The 22,597-nt window shown below is 39.8% G+C and overlaps 1 protein-coding gene across 3 annotated transcripts in view; it reads right to left on the bottom strand.

The window, feature by feature from the left end:
• CFAP54 (cilia and flagella associated protein 54) overlaps positions 1-22,597 on the bottom strand; it is a 258,255-nt gene that overhangs the window by 33,124 nt on the left and 202,534 nt on the right. For all 3 annotated transcript variants that reach the window (XM_069973813.1, XM_069973829.1, XM_069973821.1), the window contains exons 58-61: positions 11,355-11,513; positions 8,995-9,103; positions 8,285-8,405; positions 6,220-6,318 (exon numbers count right to left, since the gene is read on the bottom strand). In XM_069973813.1, the coding sequence (XP_069829914.1) occupies positions 6,220-6,318; positions 8,285-8,405; positions 8,995-9,103; positions 11,355-11,513 (488 nt within the window). The remainder of the gene's footprint in view (positions 1-6,219; positions 6,319-8,284; positions 8,406-8,994; positions 9,104-11,354; positions 11,514-22,597) is intronic.

Below are 22,597 nucleotides of genomic sequence, written 5' to 3'. Positions count from 1 at the left end.
TCCTAAAATAATGTCTGTATTGTTATATGTGAAAATCTCTAATAAAATATCTTTAAAAAAAAGTGAGGGGGAGATTTATCAAACATGGTGTAAAGTGAAACTGGCTCAGTTGCCCCTAGCAACCAATCAGATTCCACCTTTCATTTTCTAAAGACTCTGTGAGGAATGAAAAGTGGAATCTGATTGGTTGCTAGGGGCAACTGAGCCAGTTTTACTTTACTGTACAAAAACTACAGATGATGGCACGAAAACAAGACTGGTTTCACACATGGCAGATTTTTGGAAACCCACCTCTGTAGTTTTTGCGCCAAAACCAGAAGTGGATTCAAATAAGATGGAAAATAAAGGGAGGACTTGTACTTCTCTTTCCTGTTGAATTCTCGTTTGGCTTTTGCACAAAAAACTGCCGTGGCAGTTTTCCAAACAACTGCGACGTGTGAAACCAGCCTTACTTAGGATAAGTGGAAATATAAAAAAGTTATATGGGTCAAAACATGACAATGCACAGATTTTTTTTCCCTGATACATAAAATAAATTTAGCATGTTACTTTTATGGCAAAAGAACACGCAAGCCAAAAATCTAAATTTGGTAAGTAAAGTAGCATTTCTACATTCTATTTCTATATTCTCATCATCGGTGTATGGAGCAGCCTTTGCAGTGATTACTATCACTGCTCACTCTATTCTTGGCTCTACAACTTCATAATGGAACACCTGTCCTAAACCATGTTCTCTGCAATAAAGGATTGGATATTTACCATGTAGTATATTCCAGGCATAACATGCTTGCAATAAAATAAGAATAATATACAGTGCTGGCCAAAAGTATTGGCACCCCTGCAATTCTGTTAGATAATACTCAATTTCTTCCAGAAAATGATTGCAATCACAAATGCTTTGGTATTAATCTCTTCATTTACTTTGTCTTCAATGGAAAACCACAAAAAGAATTGTCAAAAAGCCAAATTGGATACAATTCCACACAAAACATAAAAGAGGAGGTGGACAAAAGTATTGGTACCCTTAAAAAAATCATGAGATGCTTCTTTAACTTGTGTAATTAACAGCACCTGTTACTTAACTGTGCCACATAACAGGTGGTGGCAATAACTTAATCACACTTGCAGCCAGCTGAAATGGATTAAAGTTGACTCAAACTCTGTCCTTGTCTGTACCACATTGAGCATGGAGAAAAGAAAGACGACCAAAGAACTTTTTGAGGACTTGAGAAGCAAAATTGTGAGACGGCATAAGCAATCTCAAGGCTACAAGTCCATCTCCAAAGACCTGAATGTTCCTGTGTCTACCGTGCGCAGTGTCATCAAGAAGTGTAAAGCCCTTGGCACTGTGACTAACCTCCCTAGATGTGGACGGAAAAGAAAAATTGAGAGATTTCAACGAAAGATTGTGCAGATGGTGGCTAAAGAACCTCGACTAAAATCCAAACAAGTTCTAGCTGTCCTGCAGACCAAGGGTACAGCAATGTCCACCCATACTATCTGTCGGCATCTGAATGAAAAGGGTCTCTATGGTAGTATACCCAGGAAGACCCTTCTTCTGACCCAGAGACATAAAAAAGCCAGGCTGTTTGACAAAACTTACCTGAGAAAGCCAAAAACTTTTTGGAAGAATGTTCTCTGGTCAGATGAGACAAAAGTAAAGGCATCAGAGAGGCATAGAGTTTACAGGGAGGCCTTCAAAGAGAAGAACATGGCCCGTCAGTCAAACATGGTAGAGGTTCCCTGATGTTTTGGGGTTGCTTTGCTGCCTCTGGCACTAGACTGCTTGACCGTGTGCATGGCATTATGAAGTCTGAAGACTCCCTCAGAGGTCACACTTCAAAAAGCACTAGAAAATGGTTTTAGAGAAAGCACTGGAGAATTCTAAAGTGGCCAGCAATGAGTCCAGACCTGAATCCCATACAAAACCTGTGGAGAGATCTCAAAATGGCAGTTTGGAGAAGGCACCCTTCAAATCTCAGGGACCTGGAGCAATTTGCCAAAGAAGAATGGTCTAAAATTCTAGCAGAGCATTGTAAGAAACTCATTGATGGTTACCGGAAGCGGTTGTTCACAGTTATTTTGTCTAAAGGTTGTGCTACCAAGTATTAGGCTGAGGGTGCCAATTCTTTTGTCTGGCCCATTTTTGGAGTTTTGTGTAAAATGACAATGATTTGACTTTTTTTCATTCTCTTTTGTGTTTTTTCATTGCAAGCAAAATAAATGAAGATATTATTACTAGAGATGAGCGAACTGGGTTGGGGTTCGAGTCCATCCGAACCCGAACGTTCAGCATTTGATTAGCGGTAGCTGCTGAACTCGGATAAAGCCTTAACGCTATGTGGAAAATATGGATATAGTCATTGGCTGTATCCATGTTTTCCAGACAACCTTAGAGCTTTATCCAAGTTCAGCAGCCACTGCTTATCAAATGACGAATGATGGACTCGAACCCGAACCCAGTTCGCTCATCTCTAATTATTACCAAAGCATTTGTGATTGCAATAATTTTCTGGAAGAAATTGAGTATTACCTGACAGAATTTCAGGGTTGCCAATACTTTTGGCCAGCACTGTATATGACCATACAAACAAGGACTGAACCCACCCAAACACAGGAGTGTGAAATGCAAAACACATGTTGGGGTGAGTCCAACCCTGGTTTGTATGGTCATATTTCATTTAACATGGATTAGTGAGCTATTTGAATACATGGATAGAGGGAAGATAATCTACTGAGAGGCTTGCAGCTGTAGTGGATATATGTGTTAAAATGGCATGCATTTCATGCTTGGAATATACTACACGGTAAATTACTTTAGGGTGACCTTTTATTGCTTCTATCTCTGAAGTTGTAAAAAAAAATGTTATTCTAATATCACACATGCCTTGAATAATATTGGTTTATGATTGTTGTATCTATGAATTTTTACTGTAATATCACTGAAAAATATACAACTTTGGTGACTACCCATTAGTTCTTCTATGTGATACTTGTTCCTCCCTTTTTCATTTATGTGTTTTTAATGGATAAAATGGATCTTGAAAAAGAAAATATATTTTACTTGAATATTGTTTTGATGTTTTTTTGTATAGATAGGAATTGATATATCCATTTAAATATTTGGTTGGCCTTTTTGGTGGTACATAGTTTTCTTTATCGTAAAAAATATTTCAACTCAAATTAGCTTTTTTAACTAATGAATTCTGACAAATTTATGCAGTGTGGAACATTGCCTACATTTCTATGGGATCCCAGCCAAAGCATATACACATCGTATACGCTTTGGCCGAGATCCCGTGCAGTGCCGCAAATAACTGACTTTGCGGCCGTGGGAAACCCTGTCAGTTCACACAATGAAGTGAGCGGCTCCGGCTGCTTGCTTCATTGTGTGCTGTGGGAGGTTCTGATGCGCCCGCATCAGAACCCTACGTTGGGATGATCCGGCCAGAGACCGGCTGTTTTGTGACCCGGCCGGTCTCTTACGTTGTGTGAACATAGCCTAAAGGTGTTTTTCAGATGCTAAATAAACAAAACCTTATTGGTAAATTAGCAAATGTAGAGTAATAAAAGATGTTCGTTTTATGCAAAGTATCAGTAATACAAAGTTACTAACACAAAGTCAGTATTACAATTCATGCAAAGCAGACAAGAAGAACCAGTTATTTCCATCTGCTATCTATCAGGCTGGACAGAACACAGCGAAGACTGAAATCTTCCTGGTGACAAATGTTCCCATTCCTAGCGCACCACAGCACTAAATAACGTTTAGATATAGTAAAAAGGAAAACAGGTTTTCCCCTGTAATGTTCACAAATCTGATTATAGGATATTATGCCAACCCATAAAATCTGGTGTGATCATAAAATTTCCAGGAGACCCTGTACGCGAACAGCTGCTGCTTATACTGCCAGCACACTAATATCTCAAAGACTTGTTTCCATGAAAAAAGACAAAATCTTTTACAAGCTGTACAGCAATATGTAAATGACTTTGAAAGATTCCAAGAATTTAAAAATAGATTACATAGAATCTGTGCCTGAAAATAGATGTAATATCCCTTATATGAGAGTTCTTATAGCATGCAGGCATATAAAAATAGTTTTGTTCTATGACTGAAAACTAAGCAGATGTCTTCACAACAGACAATCTTTCTTGCTGGCTCCCTGGAGAGTGCCTTGTCTAGCTCAGCTCCGCATGTTTTCTGAAGCAAAGCTTCACTGTCTCTTCACATGCATTTATCTGACTGTCCAAATAACAAACACTTTACTTGGAAATCAATAAGAAGGTCATGGCTTGTCCCTACCTGCATGAAATAAGCTTATGAAGCCTGAAAACAATGCCATAAACCTATGATATAATTTATTATTCTATCTATTACATGTTGCAAAAGGAATAAACTTTTATTTGATGCAGATGTAGTAACCTTAAACTATCAATTGGCCACGAATAGCTCATCTTTTATTGCCGCATATAGTGCACTGAGTTTTCAGCACCATGGACAGTAAGATTATGCTGAAGTCTAACAAATCATAAAACATACATGCCAAGGGGAGGGCATAGGTCAAAACAAAACTGGTTAACTAACCCCATGACTCAAATGTATCATAATCCTCACATAGGAATAAGTGTTAACCTCATGAACTATAGATTCCCTCTCTTCAATCTTTGGAAATGTACCCATGTAACAGTTAACAATTTTAAGTTTGGAAAGTCGAGTAGTGTGCCCAGGTGCAACATTTTTTATACTTTATAAATAGACAAACGGAAATAAAATAGTTCTAAAAAATGTCAAACTACTTAATATCTTTGGTGAAGATGAGCAAAATTGTTATGTGTTTTAAATATTGCAACTGTTCTATATAAACAGTAATCGGAGTGGTCCAGGCTATAGAATTTCTTGTGATTCTTGATGAATGTGCTGTGTGCAATAAAGAAGCAGCTCAAGAAATGTGTTGACGCCTTTGGTGTTGGTAAATACTTTGGAGAATACTGTGTATGGCAAAACAAAGAAACATCTATGAGCTATGACATCTAACCTTCCACTTGAATCAGGAAAGGCCAGACTACAGGTGTCTTAGTTCTGACATTATAAATATATCAGATTTCTTGGAAAGGGAAAAAATAGAAAGATGGAAGAGCTGAAAGAAAAAGATAAAAGAAAAAGCAGCAACATGGATACAAATCATAAACCTTCAAAAACATATAGGGTTCAACACTGACCACTGGTAAAATAAAATCTGAAGAACCTATTTACTGTATTTTAAGAATACTTTTCACCCAGGAAAATCTTCTCAAAAGTCAGGGGTTGTCTTATACACCAGGGGTCATCTTATAGCACGGGTGCTTATAAACTTCGGAACCGTACTGACGCATATGGTGGGAGGAGCAGAAAACCCAACCTCTTTCACTTGTCTGGCCTGCCTTGTATCCTACAGGTATTACTTTACCTCCTTCTCTGCCTCCCAGATCTCGTTGGTGTCTCATGTTTTTTTTTAATAATTTTTATTTGGTGTGCGTTGGAAGAGGGGTAGTCTTAGACAGCGAGTATCTCTCAAACTCTATATTTTAACTGGAAAAGTTGGGGGTCGTCTGATATGCTGGAAAATACAGGCAGTTCACAACATCAAGTTATCCAGGCATAAGCATATAGTAGCTTCCAAAATTCTGTCCAGAGTCGCACAGGACTTTTCTTCACATTTATTAGGTTTTCGGATTACTTAAATAAAGGGCTGTGGCCTAAGTCGGCTAAAGTTGGTCTAAACTTAGAGTATAGTAGACAAACTTCAGATGGACACAGATCAAACAGCTTGCACTACTCTGTTACACCTGGCACATTTCAAGACTGTCTACTCTATGTTTGCACATACACCGTTTTAGTACATCTGCATCATAGGGTTTTAGTCCTCATTTTGGTCTGTATTTCATCAGTATTTTAGTCAGTATCTTTAGCAAAAAGAACCTAGCCCAAACCCCTCCAGATTTTTTTTTGCTAGATCCAACAGAAAAAAGAAACACAGGTGATCTCTTGGATGTGACAGAAGTGAATTGGGTGTAGTTGAAACTACATATATTGTCTACATTTTTCTGTACCTTGCAGGCTATCATCCAACATACAAAGTCAGAATGATAGACTGTACCGTTTCTCTATCAAGGAATTAGTGTCTAAAAGCTATTCAGTAGAGAAAGGTAGAGATAATGTGTAAGCATGACAATAACCTGTGTGGCAGCTCTAACAGCAATCCATGCCAGCAATATGTATAACTCAGACGTGCTTACGGTTTTCGCTCCACCATCCTTATCCAAAACTTTATCCACCTACAAAAAAATAAAGATTTGATACTTATTTCCTATTTTAGGGAATAAACCACTTTACTAATTATTAACTTAACCTGGCTATTCTTAATATATATAAAATAATATTTTAGAAAATGAAACATATGAACAATTAATTTTCTCTGTTTACCAAACTAAAAAAGCTTTCTATATATGTGCCTGTTTGGAGGGGGGCACTTATACTTAGCTCCCGGGCTCACACTGCCACCTCTGTTTAGTACCATGCGATAAGCTCACTGTGGAAACGGAGGTCTGGTCAAAAGCTTATTTAGGGCCATAAACACAAATGTGATGTTCTGGCAAATTGCCATCATCAATTTGCCGAAATGTCGCATTTATGTGTGTGGACCTAAATAAACCTCCAAACAGCTGAATTTAACCGTATTTCTTTTTCTGCTGTGACCTTATTGCATGGTACTGTGTGGATCTGGACTGGCAATTCATAGTAAGCAATGTCTACCGGGCCTGGTGTGGGTGAACAAAGGTGGGTGTGTGAGTCCAGGAGGTCAGTATAAGGGCCCCTCCCAGACAGGCACCAATATAGAGAACTTTCTTAGGTCGGAAAACCACATTAGGGCAAGTAAAATGAAAAAAAAAAACAACTCTCAAATGCTTCTGGGTTTCTTGATATTCCTATTACATACTTTTTGGTGCTCACATATTATAGTAGAAAGAACACAAGAGGGTGCCAAAATAAGTATGTAATAGCAACATGTGGACACAAAAGCATTTTCTAACTGAAAAATTATGTTTTGTACAATCTAACTAAAGAAATTAATTTTTAATAGTAGGCCAATGTCTTTAACATAGAAGAAGGGACTATGTTAATTTTGACCTTTTGTGAAGGGACTATGTTAATTTTGACCTTTTGTGAACTTATCAGTCCTTCCATTGCATTTTGCTCATGCAGCATTTGTTGTTTTGAACTGCCATGTTTCATGGGACTCTATAACACAAATGCATTAGGGTGAATTCATAAAAGTCTGTGTTGTTGCAGGCTGTGTTGTGCAATGCATCTGTATGAAGCTTGCAGGAATCTATGCATGCATATATAACCCCTTCAACAAATTTATCATATGTGATTGTGCACTTAGATGTCTCTCTAAATAAGTACTCAGGTGCACTAAAACAAACCATACTCAAATGTCCTAACTAACCCCTATCCACTGATTACTGTGGACTGTCACTGCAAGTACAAATGAAATATACCTCATAATATCTATACTTATCTATATATCTACGTTTTTTTCATACAATTTTTGAAAACAAAAAGAAAAACGCATGCATCCGTTTTGATCCTTTTTTTTTTACTGATTTCCATTATAAAAAAGGATCAAAAAGCATCATTCTTTTTTTTTTACGTACACAAAAAACATAGCTGACCTTATTTTTGTGTACGTTTAAAAAAAAATGCATTAGTTTTGATACTTTTTTTTTAATAATGGAAGTTAATGAAAAAAACAGATCAAAACGGATGCATACAAATGTATTTTTGTGAAAACAGACGAAAAAAATGTAGTGTGAACCCAGCTGTACTCATAATAACCAATGAGATTTCCCATATCATTATTCATTAATCTACATTATAATATCTACATCACTTTTGATGCAATCAAGGCCAATAGCATTTCTCTATACTGTATATAACATCTTCTGATACACTGGAGCTTGTCTGAATCACTTTGCTGCTGGAAATGCAGTATACTGTAAATACTGTATCTGAAACTTGAATCATAAATTACATAGAAAATTCACAAAATCAGATGCATTGCACAGCAGTTTTACTGCTGATATGATACCCTCCATTGTGAAAATAAATGTTTTGTGACACATAATTGCTACTCATGTATTTTTAAAAATATACAAAATGAAGTAAGACAAATTCTACTGAATAATGTTAACTATTCTAACAAAAAAATAACCAAGTTCACAGAAATGTTAGGATTACCTTTCGCTTTGAAGTAGGTGTTTTCAGGGTATGTAAATGTATAGTACTTGTTTTGTTCGCATCCAAACTGGACATCTGCAGGTAGACAAGTGCTATCTCCAGATAACATTTCCTTATTAAACTATAGGTAAAAGGTAATGATAGAAATTATAATTAGTGATATGTAAGTAGAGAAATCGATCTTTAAGGGTGCCTTCACACTTACCGGATTAGCTGCGGATACGGTACGTATGAAAGCACCCTAAAGGTTATCTTAAATTAAATACACTTTAATGGATGAAAATTGTCACCATTTAATCTGCAAGAGTGGGAGTGGTACTCTGCTCTAACAAACAGAGGACTTTTGAACAGGGGACCCATCATTTATGCCCATATGCCATGTTAGAGGTTATCAAGTGATAAAAACTTTATACAATCATAAACAGTTAGATTAATAAGAACCTGAAATACTGGCATGAACAAACTGTGGACAGCAGGTGTGATAGAAAACCCAACTGTGAACTGACGAAGGTTTAAAAGAAAATATGGTGATTCAGATTGGGATGGTTGTATAGTGCTGGAACTTAGCGGTCATGTACTTGTTCTACTTTACATTTGCACCTATGTATTGTTATGTGTCTCCCACTGTCCTAATGAAAAGCAACTATTAGAGTTTGCTCTATGTCATGAATATAATATTCTTTACTTAATTTACATATGTCTTACTGTACCTGAAGTTTTGATCGGTATCCCTGCTAATGATAATAGCTTGTGAAAAGGATTTGATGGCGCAGGACTTTTCATTGTCTCCCAGAACAAACATCAGGCGTTCGGTCTTACCTTTTCAGAATGTAAATATAGAAATATTTCAGAAAATATGTTTGCTAACTAAAAGTAATGCAATGCCTTTTAAATTCTATTATGAATCCCCTAAGCAAATGATATGCATGCAACTGCATGGGTAACAGAATTGTGCATGTTATTATGCAATTACTATTTAAAGAACATTAGATTGTATAAAAATCTTCAGCATTCTATTGGTGTTAGGATGGATATCTGTGTAAAAATGCAGATATTCATCCTATAATAAACTAATGGCTTGCCTTGCCTCTGTTTAAGGGTACAAACACACACACAGTGTACGCAGCAGATACGCAGCAGATCTGCAGCAGATTTGATGGTGCAGATTTGATGCTGTGTTCAGTTATTTAGATCTAATCTGCTGCGTATTTATTGCGTTTTTGCTGTGTATTTGCTGCGTATCGCAGCAGTAAATACGCTGCGTATACGGTGTGTGTGTTTATACCCTAAAGGGGTATTCCCATCTCAACTAACTTACAGTAGTTAAAGGGAATCATAAAGGGCAGTGTAAACTAGTGACATAAATACTGAACAGGACAATGTATTACTTATTCTGTTCTGCCGTTCCCCAGATATGCAGGAGAATGGGCTTTGTGCCACACCACTTCCGCCACCCTCCAGCTGCTGACTGAAAGCTGAGTGCTTATAGATAGTAGGGACAGACACTGCCAATCTGTAGCCAGTGGGCTAGTGGGAGTGTGCTAGTGCTCATAAATATCCAGGGTACTAAGCACATGCACATGATGGAGAGGACCAGTTATTGTCCTTGTTATTCAGCTTCACAGAACAATGTAAGTGATCCATCATTCTATTCACCTTCTCTGTCACTAGCTTACACTAACCTTAAATAGGACAAAAAAAAACTATTAAACTTCTAGAACATGACAAGGTAAATATGTTTGCAAATACATTGATTTCACAAACTTGCCTTTTTCCCCCTGATATACCGTCTCTTTTCCTACCATTGTTGACAGGTCATTGTCTAGGTTACTGACCACCACATATATAATAGATATACTATATCAGTTCAATAACTGCTTTTAGAGTAGAGAAGTGGTTGATAACTTAGACAACGAGCTGGGAGGGAAAGAGCAGGCATATCAGGAGAAGGAGGCAAGTCTCCTAAGCAATGTATTTGCTTAAATGTTTAACTTGATGAGCCCTACAAGTTGACCTAACTTAGTTGAGATACAAATAAGCCTTTAACTCCTAAAAGGGCTATTCCCAGCTCATAAAGTGGATGTGCCTTTGAGAACCAAGATTATGTACAGAGTATTAGCAGTAAAGTTACATTTATGGATAGAATAAGTCGCTGCAATAGGAAAATTGCTTGTATCCCACACTTTGTTGGACATGGAGATTGTTTTCCCCATTAATAATTTCTTTATTTATATTGTCATAAAACTGTTAGGGAGGGGGATAGGATGGGAATGGGATGGGGGTGAAGAGGTGGGAGGTGGATACAAGTCCATTGACAAGTGAAATTTTAAGAAGGTTGATAGCAGATCTGATGGGTAGAGCAGTGAAATATCTAAAGGTTAGTTCGCCTCATCATGCTTTGTTAGACAATGTTCAATACAATGAAATCCAAAATGATAAGGGCGTGCATCTTTCCAATTCTTGAGGGTTCTTTCAATATACAAAATGTTAGACATATAACATTCAGGGATAAGGGAGGGGATGAAGGTAAGTCTAGGGGGAAGCCGGGAAAAAGACTCGGAGGGCGAGACAAGCCAGACCTTGTTTACACTCCCAACCATATGGTGTAGGGGATCATATTGGTTGAAGTGGAGCATCTTGAGCAATGATCCTTTCCATAAACCATCTAATGTTCTAAAAGCATTCATAGATTCGATTTTTGATGTGGGCAGGGAAGATCAGCAGGATGGGTTTCCATTAATTAAAAACATATTTTACACTGCTTCCTTTTTGTAAAGAAAAGTTCCAGGATATTATATAAATCTCTGCTCATTCTGGGCAAAGGGGTCAAGTGGGCGGTCCTACTTAATGATTAAAAGCTGCCTCTAAGACTGTCCACTTGACTACTTAGAGATTTAGCAAAAATTGACATGAATAAATCATCTTATCCTGGAACTTGTCCTATAAAACTACGTATAATTCTGCTCAGCTCCTCCTGCCTCATAACATTCTGCCCGCAGATTGGACTACATTTTTAAAGTGGCAGGTTCATTCATTTGTAATTGATGTATCCAATAATTAGTCAAGATACCTTTTAAAAACAGCAACTCAGCTTCCAAGTCTCTTTGTTGAAATGCAGACAATCTGCATAGTCCTAATGCCATGTTGTACAGATTAAGACTTGGCAAAATGTAAGATGGATTAACTGATGATTCAGAAAGAGAATTTGCTTGGAGAGTCAGGATGCGTCCTGTAGAAAATAATTATTTATAACTGTTATTGCACGTTTTTTTCTCTGACAATATAATGCTGCACTCACATGGTCTTATTGCCTGTCAGTCTAAATATTTTCAGCCAAAAAAATTGAATGGAAGAAGGCAGAAAAAAACTTTCCCGAGATGAAGAAAAATTTCATTGCATGCCTGAGAAAACAACCAGACTGATAAAATACAATTTAGAGGACAGTAAATGTTATAGGACAAGGCATGATGCCATAACTATCATGGGAATACCCCTTTGAATTATCTTTCCTTCTCCATTTATGTCTAAGGCTAAATTCTAAATTGCATTGAATTTCTTTCTGAACAACAACAGAAAGGCAAAAACAGACATACACTGTACAGTACAAATAGGTTAACATAAAGTATAACAACCTATATGGCTGCAGTTTCTGTAGCAAATTTAATAAAACATGTCTATCATAACAACTCAAAAAATTCCTGTGTAAAAAAAAAAATCTACATTTTGACTAATACTTTAACCCCTTCAAGACCAAGTCCATTGATGTCCGGGTCCACGGTTGTCCGGGTCAAATTAATGCAATGTTCCTCCCCGCCTTCTAAGAGCAATAGCACTTTTATTTTTCCACCTACAGGGCTGGTTGTGGTGTCATTTTTTTGCACCATGATCTCTAGTTTTTATTAATATCATATTGGTGTAACAGAATTTTTTTTCACTTTTTATTAATTTTTTTCCTGATATATATTTTTTTTAAATAAAAAAACAGCAATCCTGGTGTGTTTTTTTTTCGTTTACACCTTTCACGGTGCAGGAACAATAATGTAATATTTTAATAGATGGGACGATTCACACTACGATATATAATATGTTGAATTTATTTTATTTATTTATTTTTTTATTTTTATAATGGGCAAGGAGGTATATTAAACTTTAAATGGAAGGGGATTTATAAGGTTTTTTTTAATACTTTTAAAAACTTTTTTATTAACCTTTTTTTAACACTTTTTTCACTTTAAAACATGCAATCAATAGATTGCATATACTGATCTATACTATGCCACAGCATAGCATATATCAGTGTTATCGGCGATCTGTGCATAGAGCCTGCCTGAGAGCAGACTCTATGCATAGATCGCCCATCCAACAGGACGGAGGTAAGTGGATTACCCCCGCACGTCGGTACAAGTGATCGGGACCCCCCGCAGCATGACAAGAGCTTGTCCTGTCACGAGTACCTTAAACACTGCGATCGCTATAGATTGCGGCGTTTAGGGGTTAATGAGAGGCAGCTGCGGGATCACAGCTGCCTCTCATTATCCTCAGCTCCCACTCTCACTGCAGCGGTCCCGCACACATCAAACCCCTTCACAGTGAGGAACGTATATATACAGATTGCGTATATATACAGATTGCTGACGTGAAGGGGTTAATGGGGAAGGTACCCATACCATCCAAACAGAGCACATGAACAGGGGTTATGCTGCTTTCTAAAATACAATGCTTTTTTTTAATTCTTAATTCTTTGCTGTTATCAACCTAATTTCTTGCAGTTAAAGGGGTTATCTGGAAAGCAGAAAAGGTTCTACTGCTTCTGTTCTCTGGAGCTCTACTTCTCTCCTATGACTGTCTCTGGTGATAACTTCTGAGATGAAAGGGGTGGGGTGGGTGAATGTTTTGGGCATTGTTGCAGGCATAACCACCTACACATTTAGGCTGGGTTCACTGTTTTCTGAAGAAATGCTTCAGCCAGAGGTTATTGTCAGAAATATAAAATGCTACACCTAAAATGCTTTTTTCTCTGTGCTATTTTCTTCGCCTTTCAATGCCATTTTCTTGGGTCAGTGACATTTTTACAAAATGCAGAATGCTGTTACATGAGTTTTTTTTTACTTTTTTAATTTTATTTTACATGTACTTTACTGTATTTACTACATTTTTACCTTTATTATACTGTCCCACTAGGGCACTTGACTATTTGATCCCACATATAATACAGTGTTGTACAGACCGGTACTGCAGATCAGACTCGCGACTTCCAATTGCCTGGCAGAGCGGTAAAGGGAAACAGGGGGAGAACTCTACCTCTGTCAACCTGTTAGATGCTGTGGTTGCAATTCTAAAGGGTCATAATCAGAACACAGCCTCGGTCCTGCAAGTTGCAGTGAGTGCTTCAGTGCCTTTTTTGGGAGATCTTTATTTTATTTCATATGCAAATTATGCAGTTTGATGCACCTGGGGTGGGAGTAACGCCTTCAGTGCATGGATCAACCCTGCCAGCCCCCCACTATATGTGAATATAGAAGCAGCGCTTTTTGGTGATGTCACTTCTGTGCCATTACTGCAGAACGGCAGATTAATATTTATTGGGAGGGGCATGCCAGTGGGGCGGACCCCAGGTGCACTGAACTGCCCTATTTGTGTATGGAATAAAATCAAGATTTCCCAAAAAAGAAGAACTGAAGATCAAGGTAAGAAAATTGCCTTCAATCTAGGCATTCTATGTGTACTAAGGGAACATAACAACAGGTTACTATGCAGGAGACTAAGCATATTTTTATGCACATCGGCTATTCTGGATTTCCTTGCGATACAAACACAAATAAAATGGTTTAAAATTTGCAAATATTATGTAGCTAGGTCCACAAAGATACAATGCTTGCAGATTATATTGCAGAAATTATTGTATAAAGGCCACAAGAAATCCACATACAAAACAGAAATTGATGGTTAGTGGTTGGCTGAAGCCATTTATTGTCAAACTACTGTGTTTTCTCTTTTTAACCCCTTAGCGACCCATGACGTATCTGATACGTCATGGTGCCGCGGGGGGTGTTCAGAGCGGCGCTGATCCCGGCTGACATGTGCAGCCGGGCAGTGCCTCTGTTAGCCGGCGCGGGTCCCGTTGCCGCGCCGGCTAATCAAGCACTTCAATGCAGCTGTCAAACCTGACAGCTGCATTGATGTGCTTTATGCACACTATCCCTGGTGTCTAGTGGGTCGGATCTCCCCCCCGCGATGCGATCGTGGGGGGGAGATCCGTTCTTCTGCCCGTGCCGGGCCTCAGCGTCCGAATGACGCTGATCCCGGCTCGGCAATAGATTGCTATGGCCTGCAGCAGGCCATAGCAATCTATGACCGATCTCATGGATCTTTGCTGTGTATATATACAGCATTGATCTCTATGAGAGATCAGTGCTGTCTATATACAAGCCCCCCAGGGGGGCTTTTAGTCCATGTAAAAAAAAAAGTAAAAAAGTGTTTTTATTAATAAAAAATCCCCTCCCCTAATAAAAGTCCAAATCACCCCCCTTTTCCCATTTTATAAATATAAATTAATAAAAAATAAATAAACATATTTAGTATCGCCGCACACGTAATCGCCCGAACTATTAATTAATCACATTCCTGATCTCGCACGGTAAACGGCGTCAGCGCAAAAAAATTCCAAAGTGCAAAATTGTGCATTTTTGGTCGCATCAAATCCAGAAAAAATTTAATAAAAAGTGATCAAAAAGTCATATATGCGCAATCAAGGTACCGATAGAAAGAACGCATCATGGCGCAAAAAGTGACACCTCACACAGCCCCATAGACCAAAGGATAAAAGCGCTATAAGCCTGGGAATGGAGCGATTTTAAAGGGGTTGTCCGGCGGAAAAAAATTATTCACAGAATAACACACATTACAAAGTTATACAACTTTGTAATGTATGTTATGTCTGTGAATGGCCCCCTTCCCCGTGTTTCCCCCCACCCACGCTAGACCCGGAAGTGTGGTGCATTATACTCACCGCATATCGTGTCGTCCACGGTCTCCGATCGTCAGCAGTGACGTCTTCTTCGGGAGGCCGGCGGATTTTCCCGAGTGCCGGCAACCCTCTGCAGCGTCATCCGAAGCTCAGCCGCGATTGGCTGAGCACAGTTATGCTCAGCCAATCGCGGCTGAGCTTCGGATGACGCTGCAGAGGGCGGCCGGCACTCGGGAAGATCCGCTGGCCTCCCGAAGAAGACGTCACTGCTGAGGATCGGAGACCGTGGTAATGTATAGCGCACCACACTTCCGGGTACACGGGTGGGGGTGGTGGGACACGGGGAAGGAGGCCATTCACAGACATAACATACATTACAAAGTTGTATAACTTTGTAATGTGTGTTATTCTGTGAATAATTTTTTATCGCCGGACAACCCCTTTAAGGAACGTATATTTGTTAACAACGGTTTGAATTTTTTACAGGTCATCCGATACAATATAAGTTATACATGTTATATATCATAGTAATCGTAACGACTTGAGGAACATGCATAACAAGTCAGTTTTACCATGGGACGAACGGCGTAAATGCAAAACTCCCCGAAATCAAAACAAATTAGTTTTTTGGGAAAAAATGCAAGCGCTGTTGACTTTTAAACTTAAAATGGAATAAGCAAAAGCGCAAAAACGAAAATTGGCTTTGACCTTAGGGGGTTAAATCATACTGACATCCAAATGACCCTGATCAAAAGTTTACATACCCCAGTTCTTAATACCGTTTATTGCCCCCTTTAACATCAATGACAGCTTTTGTGGTAGTTATGGATGAGGCTCTTTATTTTCTCAGATGGTAAAGCTGCCTATTCTTCTTGGCAAAAATCCTCCGGTTCCTGGGAATTCCTGGGCTGTCTTGCATGAACTGCGCGCTCAAGTGGCTTAATGATATTGAGGTCAGGAGATGGCCACTCTAGAACCTTAACTTTGTTCTGCCGTAGCCAATGACAGATCGACTTGGCCTTGTTTTTTGGATTGTTGTCTTGCTGGAACGTCCAAGTACGTCCCATGTGCAGCTTCCGGGCTAATGAGTGCAAATTTGCCTCCAGTATTTGCTAATAACATGCTGCATTCACCTTTACTTCAACTTTGACCATGTTTCTGGAGCCTTTGTACCTCACACATCTCCAAAACATCAGTGATGCATCTCCATGCTTTACAGTAGGAATGGTGAAGGTTCTGGAGTGGCCATCTCGGTCTCCTGACGTCAATATCATTGAGCCACTCTGAGGAGATCTCAAACGCGATGTATATGCAAGACAGCTCAGGGATTTACAGGAACTGGAAGCTTTTTGAAGAAGAATGGGCAGCCTTACCATCTGAGAAAATAAAGAGCCTCATCCATACCTACCACATAAGACTTCAAGCTGTCATTGATGTTAAAGGGGGCAATACACAATATTAAGAACTGAGGTATGTAAACGTTTGATCAGGGTCATTTGGATGTTTTTGGTTTTTATTATGATTTATAAACAAAAACACAGTAGTATGAAAATAAATGGCTTCACAACACCACTAACAATGAGTGGACAAAAGGTTTTGTGTTATTCATATTATCTGAAAAAAGGACAAAAAAAGCAAAAATTCTGCCAAGGTATGTAAACTTTTGAGCACAACTGTAGCGTGAACGTAGCCTAAGGCTATGTTCACACTATGTATCTGTGCGGCTGTATTGCGGGCTGTAAATCATAGGCCGTATTTTTCCGGTTCATGCGTACGCTGGAAAGTATACGATATACGGCTGCACAGTGCACACTATTTATGAGCCTACGGCCTGATCGTAAACGGACCCGTAAAAAATTAACAAGACCATCGTTTGCGGCTGGAACTGTGCAAATTCACGGCCGTGGATTGACAGGCGGTCCATACGGAGTACTTCAAAAATAGCCGGCAATGATGCCGAATGCCGATGCCTCTAATAGTTAATGTATTAAATTAATAAAACACATTTTCTTTGTAATAAAGTCCCTTTCGTTGTTCAATAATTTAATTCTAACTAATCCATCATTGTACAATTAAATATACTGTTAAAATAAATATATATAAATAAATGTATATTTATATATATATTTATTTTTTGACAGTATATTTAATTGCACAATGATGGATTCGTTAGAATTAAATTATTGAACAACTAAAATGATTTTATTACAACAAAAATGTGTTTTATTAATTAAATATTAATTAGTACAGGAAGCTCCATTAAGCCGTTAATTCATATTCCCGGTAAATAGAGCATTCTGTACTAACCAACACTTTACTTTAACCCATAGCTGCACCAGGACGTTACTGAACGTCCTCGTGCCGCTATGGGAGTTCAGAGGGGGGGTCGCGCGGCGACCCCCCTCTGAACTGCCGCGATCCCGGGTGCCGCATGTAGCCCGGGATCGCAGCTATTAGTGGGCACGATCCGATTGCCGTGCCCGCTAATTAAGTACTTAGAAGCAGCTGTCAAAGTTGACAACTGCTTCTAAATACTTGCTCATATCCATCCCTGGTGGTCTAGTGGGGGGATCGCCCCCCTGCGGCACGATTGCGGGGGGGCGATCCCCGCATCCATCCCGGGCCGGGGTCTGCGCCGTAATGGCGCTGATCCCGGCTCGGCATTCTATTGCTTTTGGCTGCAGCAGCCAAAAGCAATAGAACACCGATCTCATGGATTCATGCAGTATAACTATACTGCATGGATCTCTATGAGAGATCAGAGTGCATATACTAGAAGTCCCCCAGGAGGGCTTCTAGTATATGTGTAAAGTAAAAGAAAAATATATTTTTAATAACACAAAATCCCCTCCCCTAATAAAAGTCTGAATCACCCCCCTTTCCCCATTTTATAAATAAAAATAAATAAATTAATTAATAAACAAACATGTTTGCTATCGCCGCATGCGTAATCGCCCAAACTATTAATTAATCACATTCCTGATCTCGCACGGTAAACGGCGTCAGCGCAAAAAAATCCCAAAGTGCAAAATTGCGCATTTTTGGTCGCATCAAATCCAGAATAATTGTAATAAAAAGCGATCAAAAAGTCATATATGCGCAATCAAGGTACTGATAGAAAGATCACATCATGGCGCAAAAAATGACACCTCACACAGACCCATAGACCAAAGGATAAAAGCGCTATAAGCCTGGGAATGGAGCGATTTTAAGGAACATATATTTTCTTTAAAAGGTTTTAATTATTTACAAGCCATCAAATCAAATAAAAGTTATACATGTTACATAGCGTTGTAATCGTAACAACTTAAGGAACATATATAATGAGTCAGTTTTACCCCAGGGCGAACGGAGTAAAAACAACACCCCCCCCCCCCCCCCCCAAATAAAAAAAAACATTTTTTTTTCAATTTCACCACACATATAATTTTTTTCTGGTTTCCCGGCACATTTTAGGCAAAAATTACATCTGCCATAGCAAAGTACAATTAGTTGCGCAAAAAATAAGGGCTCATTTGGGTCTCTAGGTGGAAAAATGCAGGCGCTATGGCCTTATATACACGAGGAGGGAAAAACGAAAACGCAAAAATGAAAACTGGCTGTGTCCCCTAAGGGTTAATTAAAACATCAAATGTTTCTTCTAATTATGTTATCACAATAGCATTATTAGAAGAAACATTTTGAATTATATGTGCACTCAGCTGATTGGCTGATCGGCTGAGCGCACATATAATTAGCGGGTCCGCAGCACAGTGACTTCATTGTGCTGCGGACCAGCGAAGAGGACACATCGGGGTGCACCCATCCCAGTAAGGAAGGGGGGGCACTTAACCCCTTCCTTGCTGGGATGGGTGCAGTCTGACATCAGTCTGGCCTCCAAGGGGTTAAGGGGGATGCAATACATCCTCCCTTAACCCCTTGGGGGCCAGACTGTAAGCAGCGATCTGTAAAGATGCTGCATACTGTAAGGTGCACAACACCGCTCACAATGATGGGTGTTGTGCTCCTGTTTGTGTGTTTTTTGTGTGTTTCTCCCTTTTTGTTTTTCAGATATCGGTATCCTGTGGATTACTTTGGATTCCATGGACTACGACGATGACCAGCGGTTGTTTGGTGTTTTTTTTTTTTTTTTATAAAATGGTCAATGAGGGGTGTGGGGGTGTTTTTATTTGAATAAAAAAATTTTTTTCACTTGTGTCTTGTCTTTATTTCTTTACTTTATAGACTTAGTAGTGGAAGCAGTCTAATAGACGGAATCCATTACTAAGTCGTAGCCTAGTGTTAGCCGGTATAAAATGGCTAACACTAACCCCCCATTATTACCCCAGTACCCAATGCCACCAGGGGTACTGGGAAGAGTCGGGTGCCAGTAGTCCAGGAGCGTCAAAATTGGCGCTCCTGGACTGGGGCGGCAGCAGGCTGGTAAGATTTAGGCTGGGGAGGGCCTAAACCAATGGCTCTTTCCACCCTGGTGTTACCAGGCTGCTGTCGCTTGGTTTTTAACCCGGCTGGTTATAAAAATAGGGGGGACCCTATGCGTTTTTTTTTAATTATTTATTTTTTTTAAAAATAATGCATAGGGTCCCCCCTATTTTTATAACCAGCCGGGTTAAAAACCAAGCGACAGCAGCCTGGTAACACCAGGGTGGGAAGAGCCATTGGTTTAGGCCCCCCCCAGCCAAATCTTACCAGCCTGCTGCCGCCCTAGTCCAGGAGCGCTAATTTTGACGCTCCGGGACCACTGGCACCCGGCTCTTCCCAGTACCCCTGGTGGCATTGGGTACTGGGGTAATAATGGGGGATTAGTGTTAGCCATTTTATACCGGCTAACACTAGGCCCCGACTTAGTAATGGATTCCGTCTATTAGACGGCTTCCACTACTAAGTCTATAAAGTAAAGAAATAAAGACAAGACACAAGTGGGAAACATTTTTTTTATTCAAATAAAAACACCCCCACACCCCTCATTGACCATTTTATTAAAAAAAAAAAACACCAAACAACCGCTGGTCATCGACGTAGTCCACCGAATCCGACGTAATCCACAGGATACCGATATCTGAAAAACAAAAAGGGAGAAACACAAAAAACACACAAACAGGAGCACAACACCCATCATTGTGAGCGGTGTTGTGCACCTTACAGTATGCAGCATCTTTACAGATCGCTGCTTACAGTCTGGCCCCCAAGGGGTTAAGGGAGGATGTATTGCATCCCCCTTAACCCCTTGGGGGCCAGACTGATGTCAGACTGCACCCATCCCAGCAGGGAAGGGGTTAAGTGACCCCCCTTCCTTATTGGGATGGGTGCAGTGCTGGGGAGGGGGTGGGGAGATCTGTATACTCACCCCGATGTGTCCTCTTCGCTGGTCCGCAGCACAATGAAGTCACTGTGCTGCGGACCGGCTCTTTATATGTGAGCTGAGCCGATCAGCCAATCAGCTGAGTGCACATATAATTCAAAATGTTTCTTCTAATAATGCTATTGTGATAACATAATTAGAAGAAACATTTGATGTTTTCATTAAAGTAAAGTGTTGATTAGTACAGTTTGCTCTATTTACCGGGAACATGAATTAACGGCTTAATGGAGCTTCCTGTACTAATTAATATTTAATTAATAAAATACATTTTTGTTGCAATAAAATCAGTTTCGTTGTTCAATAATTTAATTTAAACGAATCCATCATTGTGCAATTAAATATACTGTCAAAAAATAAATATATATATATATATATATATACATTTATTTATATATATTTATTTATTTTAACAGTATATTTAATTGCAAAATGATGGATTCGTTTAAATTTAATTATTGAACAACGAAAGGGACTTTATTACAACGAAAATGTGTTTTATTAATTAAATATATTAACCATGAGAGGCATCGGCATTACTGCAAAGGATAGCAAACCCCAGTAATAGCGATTCCTGTAAACTGTTTCCCTGCTTTCCCAGATGCATTCCAGAGGTGTTTGCATCACTTTCTAAAGATTTTATTTGTTATTTTTACTTGAACCAGATTTCCAAGTAAATGACCGTATGTTTTCAGCCGCATGTCTATTTTTTCCCACGGCCCTAGTTTCAGCCGCACATTTCCAGCCGCGTAAAAAATACAGCCGCACAGATACATAGTGTGAACATAGCCTAAAAATGTAACATATAGCAAGCAGAAATTCAGCATTTTTTGGCACAAACACAAGGTTAAACTGGAGGTGTGCTCTAATGCACACTCCAGATGACTGACATAAGCAGCAGTGGAAGAACTGTTAATTAAACTGCAACAAATGAAGGGATCCACACTATTACTCATTGGACGACAACAAGATAATGATCATTTTAATTTCATTATTATTCAACATTTCAAAAGTACAGCACTCATTAATCAAGTGTTACACCGAGTAAACTTGAATTATATCATATACCATGAAGGTTTCATGTTGTTGAATCGCCTCACAACCATCAGTGAACTTTGCTACTGATTTTGTAATAATTTTGTAATGATTGTGTTTATTATGTAAACCATCCATGTGAGATTCTTGTGACCTTACTTTCAACTGGTATTGAGAAACCCTATTGTGGAAAATCTGGAAGAAACTGATTTAATATTACTGCCTGTACTGAATGTTTTCAAATAGTATGAAAATACAAAAAAAAAAAAAACTCTTAAAAACCTTTAGGGTGCCTTCACACCTACCGGATCCGCAGCAGGTCTCACTTCTGCGGATTCGTAGCGAGAACCGCTGCGGATCCGGTACCATTCACCCCTATGATAGCACATCCCGCTGTATATATGTGCTTTAACCCCCCCGCTGTCCGCAGCCCCGCCGCATCCCCCATCCCTGGCCGCATCAGCCCATCCCTAGCCGCATCCAGCAGCCCGCATCCCCCCATCCCCGGCGGCACCCCCCATCCCCGGCCGCATCCCCCCATCCTCGGCCGCATCCTGCAGCCCGCCGCCGAAAGCATACAGTACCTGCTCGGCGGCGCTGCTGCAGTGAGGCTGCCGGCTCCGGTCCCGCTCAGAACAGCTGAGTGAGGCTACAGGATGCGGCCGGGGATGTGCGATGCGGGCTGCAGGATGCTGTCGGTGATGGGGGGATGCGGCCTGGGATGGGGGGATGCGGGCGGCGGCAGGCTGCTGGATGCAGCTGGGGGATGCGGTGGCGGGGCTGCGGACAGCGGGGGGTTAAAGCACACATTCACAGCGGGATGTCAATCCCGCTGGGAGTATGTGCTATCATAGAGGTGAATGGTACCGGATCCGCAGCGGTTCTCGCTACGAATACGCAGAAGTGAGACCCGCTGCGGATCCGGTAGGTGTGAGGGCACCCTAAAGTTACT

This window comes from Dendropsophus ebraccatus, chromosome 1 (assembly GCF_027789765.1).
Source record: "Dendropsophus ebraccatus isolate aDenEbr1 chromosome 1, aDenEbr1.pat, whole genome shotgun sequence".
NCBI classification, from domain to species: domain Eukaryota; kingdom Metazoa; phylum Chordata; class Amphibia; order Anura; family Hylidae; genus Dendropsophus; species Dendropsophus ebraccatus.
This window is presented reverse-complemented; position numbering and strand designations above follow the sequence as displayed.